The sequence below is a fragment of the Orbicella faveolata genome, unplaced genomic scaffold (assembly GCF_042242905.1).
Source record: "Orbicella faveolata isolate gen_17 unplaced genomic scaffold, um_ofav_v1 contig_48, whole genome shotgun sequence".
Lineage (NCBI taxonomy): Eukaryota > Metazoa > Cnidaria > Anthozoa > Scleractinia > Merulinidae > Orbicella > Orbicella faveolata.
The window spans coordinates 10,499,499-10,507,500 of NW_028301578.1; the positions used below are offsets into that span (position 1 = coordinate 10,499,499).

The following is an 8,002-nucleotide window of genomic DNA, read 5'->3' on the forward strand; positions in this document are numbered from 1 at the left end:
TTGCAACAGTAACGACTCATCCCAGTAGAGTGCTCAAACTGGACATGAAAGCAGAGCTTTGTTTTTTTATATTTAAGGTGGACAGCCAAGCTCCCCGAAGGGCAGTGCAATGCTTGCTGGCCTACAAGCTCATCCATCATAGTGGCTGGGAGTGCAAAGCCATCTAGATGCCAGTTCGCCAACTTCGCCGGGGAATCGAACCCCGCCTACCTCGGTCAGAAATTGAACACACTTCAACAGACACGGGCTTTACACATCAAAGACGATCACGGGACAGACGTAACGACAAACATAACAAGACAAAAACAGAACTGATACAAGCCTCTGTGCAGTACACCAATAAAGGAGACCCAGCACAAGAGGACACAAAAACAAAGAACGTTCAAATTAGGAGCATATAGCTACTGCCCAGATTCGAGCAGACAAAAGACAACTGTCTAGATTCAGACAGACAAAAGACCCACGACCAGATTAAGACTAAAGGTGAAGAACGAGACGATCGCCGACCACGGATGCTACAGCACCACGGGCCCCCCACTGGCGATGGAAATAGCGACGTTTCCTGGAAGACACAAACCTTTTGAAATGAATGGGAAGATGGAAGCGAACACGGGTTTTGACATTTTCGATGACAGAGGCAGCTCCAGGACGGACATCGCGAAAGCGAAAATCGTTCCGAGCATGCCAGATGAAGAATTTACAGACGTTGAGAATGTAAACAAAAACCCGAGGCACCACAGCTAACTCATCGGAGTTAAAACCAAAAAGGGCATGACGACAGACCAGAGAAGGAGTCAACGGAGAGGAAACAAACATTAAGGACTGAAGCCAAGAAAGAACACTATAAGCCAAAGGACAATGGAAAAACAGATGCTCAAGGGTCTCGGAGACCGGACCACAAAAGCAGGACGTGTTGAAGTCATAGCCAAAAGAAGCCAGACGAGCAGCGGTATAGAGAACACCATGAGCGATCTTCCAGGAAAGATCGATGACCTGACGGTCGGTGTCGAAGAAGAAAAGTTCCCTCCACGTAGTAGACCAATAAAGGACACCGAACGTAGGAAGGAACTTTACGACACAGTGGGGGGTAGCCAAATTTTCAGACAGAAGGTACTGATAACAAGACTTGGTCGTCATCCCAGAGGCAGGGGTCAGAAAGTGAGGTGAAGACGACCCCATCACCAAAGAGGAGCGACCAGCAGAGAAAGAGCCGTCAAGCGAACGCCAGGCTAGAATGAGCGACTGGTAGAAGCGAGGCAGAACCCTAGGATCAAAGTCCAAAGGACGAGAAAAAACATCAACAGGGGTGGCATTGAAGCAAGAGGAGAACCAGTAGGTCATGAAAGCGGACCAGCTAGATGGGGAGCTGGCAAAGCGTTTGATCCACTGGGCAACCAGGGGCCACACTTTAAACTTGACACTCACGACCGAAAAACCACCAAGGAGGGAGGGTTGGACAACAACAGAACGAGACACAAGGTCTCGTTTACCCTTCCAGAAGAAATTGAAAGCCAGAGTATTGAGCTCTTTGAGAACCCACGCAGGCATGTGGATAAGTGAAGCCACATACCAAACGCGGGAAAGAGCAAGGGCATTGATCACTAGGGCTCTGCCACGAAAAGAAAGCTGACGCTGCCTCCAAGAAGAAAGTACGTTTTCAACAGCTGCGATACGAGGCGTCCAATTACACTCCTCAAGATTTCCAATACCGATGAAGACACCAAGGACTTTGATCTTGGTAGAAGCCAGTCAAGATTGACGGGAGGGTCTTGACGACCATTCCACGAGCCAAGCCACAGACCTTTGGACTTAGAGAGGTTCAGTTTGGAGCCAGAACCTCTCTCGTAGATGGAGTAGGTCTCAAAGGTGGCTTTGATGGCATCATCAGAGATGACAATGATGGACGTATCGTCAGCATATTGAGAGATAGGAGGCAGCGGAGCCGGCACACCAGGGAGAGAAAGACCAACGATTCTTGGGTTGGCGCGAATGGAGACAGCTAGGACTTCGGAAACCAAGACATATAATAATGGGGACAGAGGACAACCCTGACGCACACCACGAGACAAGGAGAAAGGTTGCGACAGGTAGCCATTGACATTCACAAAACTGCGTACATTATTGTAGAACAAATCAACCCAGCTGACAAAGGAGTCTCCGAAGCCCATAGACTGAAGGGTTTGACGCATAAAAGACCATTCTACACGATCAAAAGCCTTGTCCTGGTCGAGGGAGAGAATGGCGACCGGAACGTTGGACAGAGTGGCATAGTCGACAACGTCCCGAAGAAAGGCTACATTCTCTCCGATGAAGCGACCAGGAACACCACAAGTTTGGTCCTTCTCCACCACAAGATGAATAACTTTGAGGAGTCTACCAGCTATGACTCGAGAAGCAAGCTTGTAATCGACATTTAGAAGAGAGATCGGGCGCCAATTACGAATGTCAAGGCGATCACCCTTCTTGAAAGATAAGGAAATAACACCACTGCGCTGAGAGAGGGAGAGACAACCATCAAGATAGCACGAATTAAGAACGCAAACAAGGTCCTCACCGAGGACATCCCAAAATTTAACATAAAATTCCATGGGCAGGCCATCAGAGCCAGGCGCTTTACGTTTGGCCATGCCCAGTAGTGCAGACCAGCATTCGCCAACGGACAGAAGACCATCGCAACAAGAGGCCTGCTCGGGAGTCAAGGTCGAGCAGATGTTACTCAACAGTGACTCGCGAGCGGCAGCATCTGTAGGTTCAGAGGTGAACAAGCCAGAATAAAAAGAGGAGATGGAATCACAAAGGCCAGTGATGTCAGAGGTGATAGTGCCATCACTCTCTCTCAGCGCGGAAATACGACGATCAGCTGATCGCTTCTTCTCGAGACGGAAGAAATAAGCGGAAGACCGTTCCCCTTCCTCCACCCACCTAATCCTAGACCTAACTTGAGCACCACGAGCTGCCTCAAGGTCAAACCTGGACAGCTCAGCAAGGGTGGATTGATATGGGCCCAAGCAGGATAGACGACCAAGGTCAACATGAGATTTTAGGTGATCAGCCAGACGAGATAGAAGGGCTCGTTCGGCCCGACGTTCTTTAGCCTTTTTGGAACAATATCCAATTGTTAGATCTTTAATTTTGAATTTGCCAAGCTCCCACCAATCAGATAAGGACGGAAAATTATTTTGAGCAAGACGCCAGGAAAGCCAGAAGTCAGTAATCAATTTGGTATAGTCAGTATCTTGAAGGATGGAGACATTTAATTTCCATAAACCTGGACCAGGGGGGATGACATCAGGAATAGAAAAGGTAAACAACAAGGCACAATGGTCAGAAAAGGAAAAAGGAACGATGTCACAAGCTGACACAGACGAGATCCAAGGATAAGGACATCCCATCAGGTCAATGCGGGACGCAAATTGACCGTCCCACCTGTTCCAGGTGAAGCTGGAAGAATTTGGATGAAGGTATCTCCATATGTCAACGACACAACATGAGTCAAAGAGACGAGTTAAGGCAGGAGTACTCTCCCTCGAGGTATCACCGGCACAGGAGCCGAAACGATCGAGGGTACGGTCGAAGACCGTATTGAAGTCTCCGCACAAAACCGTTGGAATAGAGGGGTCAACGGCATCAGCGATGCCATTGAAAAAGAGGTCTCGAGCAGGGTTGCGATTGGGGGCGTACAAGCAAAGCACACGAAATGAAACATCATATAAAGAACACTCACACAACAAGGAACGGCCAGGAACTTCACACCAAGAATTGACTAGCCGCAAAACAGATCGATAAAGGACAATGCAGCCGCCGGAACGGCGGGTACCAGGAGAAGGAACAAAACTAAATCCAGAAGAAGAGAACCATGAATTGCACTCCACGTCGGAGATACAATGAGTTTCCTGTAAACACACAACATCTGCAGTGACAGGAAGAGATCGCAACCACTGCACAAGACCATCACGCTTAGAGGACTCACGAAGGCCGTTGACATTAAGAGAGATTATGGACAGAGCCATAAGGAGATAGGGAGGGAGCTTGAACGAGACTAAGAGCGTCTAGACGGTCGGTCAGACGACATCTGAGGCATACCCCTATGAGCTCCAGGGGAGGATGGAACCAATGGGGAGCGAGAACGCACTCGTTGGGGGCTCTGGGAAGGAGCCCGACGAGGCCTAGGGGGTTGGGGGGTCTTGAACGGGGACTCAGAACCCGAGTCCGAATCCGTAACAACACCAGAGGGAGACTGAGAAGCATTACTATTTTGGTTTAATTTGGGTAGGGCAGATTCACCCTTTAAACTACTATTAGAACTATTATTAGACCCGGCCACTTTTGGACCAGATACACTATTATAAGATTCTTTAGTAACTTTTGGACCAGCTACATTACTATTAGATACTCTGGTCACTTTTGGACCAGCTACATTATTACTACCAGATACGGAGGTCGCTTTTGGACCAGCTACATTACTATTAGATACTCTGGTCACTTTTGGACCAGCTACATTACTATTACCAGATACGGTGGCCGCCTTTGGACCAGCTACATTACTATTAATGGATACAGTTTGAATTTGCTCGACCGCAGGTGGGTCGCTAGAGACAATTGCATTATTTTGGAGGATGCTCTGACTGGCATCAGCTGAGCTCGAGAAGGAGGAGATGGAGGGGGATGAGGAAACAGCAGGGGAAAGCTCCATCTCTTCATCAGTGAATTGATGAATGGAATCCTCAGATCCGGAGAACAAGGAGAGCTGCGATGAGACTGGCTCACCCAGGGAAGACTCTCCCAAGACATCAGACGGCTCCACCGCAGACAGGTGAGGAGATGCAAGATCGAGAGACATCAACGGTGGAGGAGCTTGATTTGTCACGGGATCAGCTGGAAGCGCAGCATTAGGATCCATGGAGACAGGGGCAGGGGGATCGGGGTTGGGGACAGGGGGATTAGGGGTGGGGGCAGGGGAATCAGGGACGTGGGCAGGGGGATTAGGGTTGGGAGCAGTGGATGGACCCGCAGGAGCATGATGGTTCTGGGGAGTGGTACCCCAAGCATTTTTGCAGTCCTTTGCGAAGTGACCGGGCTGATGGCAACGTTTACACTTGTTTTTGTCCGGACACTCCGCAGCTTTATGGGCCCCTTTGCAGATCGTGCACTTGAGCGGCTGACCAGAATACCACACACGGCACGGGTAGCCTTGGATATTGCACTGGAACGGGATGTGATGTTCCAAAGACATACGGACAATTCGAGTGCCGGTCGAGATCTGTTTGAAACCGGAAAAACGCTGGTATGAGATGTCGAGTACCTTGCCAAAAGGGGCAAGAGCCAAGCGAATACCGGTGTTGCCGGCTTCCACTGGAAGGTAGTGGACGTAGACGGACGTAACGGGTGAGTCCGACTCCGTAACCTGGAGCTCGTGAAGGTCGTCGAGCCACAAAACTTTATTTCCCAAGATGGCGTTACGGTATTCGGTGGATGTAAAAGTCACTCGAATACGACCATTAGGAATAAATTGTATTGATTGAACCCTTTTAAAGTCGAGTTTTTTCGACAATAATTGAACAATGACATTGGTGGACATGGCAGCCACCATGCCATGGGCATGGATAACTACGGTTTTAGGCTGAGGAACAGGCATTGAAGATGTAAATATGAGCCTAAAATAATTCCAACAGCCAAAAAGGAGACGGGGCCAAAGGGCTGGAAGACCCAGCAAAGAGATATAAAAAGATGGGCAGACCTTAAGCCAAGCCCAAAAGGCCGGGGCCCAGATGGATGGGTGACCCCACCAAGTTAAGCCCGACTGGATGGGTGACCTGGCTTAACTATCGAAATCAAGATTCCGGATGGGTGACAAGCCAACAAGAAGACCCGAAGGAAATATGGTGGCTAAAAAACAGCCAAAAAACCAGATCAAACTGGCGAAACTTACCAAGCAGGTGGAAAAGAGGACCTCAGGATACCACAAGGAGCCATGCCAGCGAGCTTTATCTAACTGCAGACAGTACTGTTTCGGCCTTCTGGGCCTCATCAGTGCAGTGCTGAAGACTGGGATTGAGGCTAAGCTTAAAAAGCCGCCCCAAACACTACACATGTGGTAGTATCTAAGCCATTACCAGAGTGCTCAAACTAGCGAGCTAGTGAGCATGCGTAATTGCAACAGTAACGACTCATCCCAGTAGAGTGCTCAAACTGGACATGAAAGCAGAGCTTTGTATGCCAGCGAGCTTTATCTACATATACATATATATGTCTGAATTTATGAAAACCGTGTCAAATTTGGGGCAAAACTTTCGCGCCTGCCTGCCGGCGATAGCTGGCAGGGAGGCCTTTGCGGTGCTTGAAAAGCCAGGGGGGCTTCCGTCAAGGAAGGTAGGGGAAGATAGCCCTGGGACCTGGCTACCCGCTGATACCAAGCGGGGCTGCCAGGAGCTAACCCCAGGGGGGTGGGGTGGGTCACAGAGAGAGGCACATTCCTCAGTTAAAACTGCTCATTTTCTTTGCAGGACAGCCGTGGCCAGTGATGTCTTGCAGTCCTAGGGGCTGGCAGCCAGCCAGCCAGACACAAGCAAGGTGGGTGAGTAGGCTGTGTGTTGACAGAGTGCCTGTGGTGGATCGAGTGAAAAAGCCTGTGTATTTTCTTGGAAAAGTGTCAGGCTGGTTGTTTTGAAATTAGCACGGTTTTCATAAATCCAGACATATCTATAATAATAATAATAAATATTATTATTATTATTATTATTATAATGATTTGATTTGCAGGACTGCTGTCAGAGTGCTCAATAGAAAAACTAGAGCATAAATATTACAAAACAGTCCAATCAACTGAAGATACGACTTGGCATTTTATCACTAACTAGTTTCGTACCGCACAACTTGTACGGCACTCATCAGATAAAATTGCCAAAAGTAAAGATTACAACCGCCAAACTTCGCCAGAAATAATCGTCACAGGGATATACTTTGGTATAATCCCCCGTACAGCAAAAATGTTGCCACCAACGTCGGACGGACTTTCCTAAAGATCCTCGACGAGGACTTCCCAAAGGGCCACGTGCTGCACAAGATCTTTAGCCGCAACACGGTGAAGATCAGCTACAGCTGCATGCCCAACCTAAAACAAAACATCGACGGCCACAATAAGTCAACACTTCAAAAGAAGATTGTGCCATCAAAAGCATGCAACTGTAGGAAAGTAGCCGACTGTCCTTTAGCTGGCCATTGTCTCAAGCAATCAGTGGTGTACCAAGCGACTGTGGCGACGGAGGACAACAGGCCTGATCAGGCCTACGTGGGACTTACTGAAAACTCCTTCAAGACTAGATTCACCAGCCACAAAGCTTCTTTTAATCACCCGAGTAACAAAGTCAATACCGAACTTAGCAAACATATTTGGCAGTTAAGGACGCCAAAATAAATTTTCAAATCACTTGGAAGATCCTGAAGCAAGCTGCCCCATGCAATCCAGCTTCGAATCGCTGCAACTTGTGCCTGTATGAGAAGTATTTCATAATCTGCAGACCTGACCGCGCTTCTCTGAATATACGAAATGAACTAATAACCTCTTGTCCACACGCAAACAAATTCCGACTTAAAAAATTGAAAGCTGTCACGTAAAAGCAACTGTTTATTTTAGATTTGAAAACTCCTATTGTCACGCATATTCTAAGTATTTATTGTTTACAGAAACCGTTGTTATTTTAAACTTTTTTAGTATTCTCGCATTGTTCCAGTTATAACCGTTGTAATTTTATACTTTGCTACTCATCCGGCGTCCCTATATATAAGCGTAACGTTGTAATCTTTACTTTTGGCAATTTTATCTGATGAGTGCCGTACAAGTTCTGCGGTACGAAACTAGTTAGTAATAAATGTCAAGTCGTATCTTCAGTTGATTGGACTGTCTTCTAATATATATATATATATATATATATATATATATATATATATATATATATATATATATGTATGTCTGGATTTATGAAAACCGTGCTAATTTCAACAC

General features: G+C 47.5%; 1 protein-coding gene across 1 annotated transcript; it reads right to left on the bottom strand.

Moving 5' to 3' along the window:
• Positions 1 to 477: 477 nt before the first annotated feature.
• LOC110040518 (uncharacterized) lies at positions 478 to 2,082 on the bottom strand. The gene has a single exon (XM_089280686.1). It carries the CDS (start codon positions 1,546 to 1,548, stop codon positions 478 to 480), a length of 1,071 nt encoding a protein of 356 aa, XP_089136812.1. The 5' UTR covers positions 1,549 to 2,082.
• Positions 2,083 to 8,002: the final 5,920 nt, after the last annotated feature.

Bases quoted from the DNA above. Each gene is read 5' to 3' on its own strand.
- LOC110040518 (XM_089280686.1), bottom strand. From the start codon at position 1,548: ATGCCTGCGTGGGTTCTCAAAGAGCTCAATACTCTGGCTTTCAATTTC.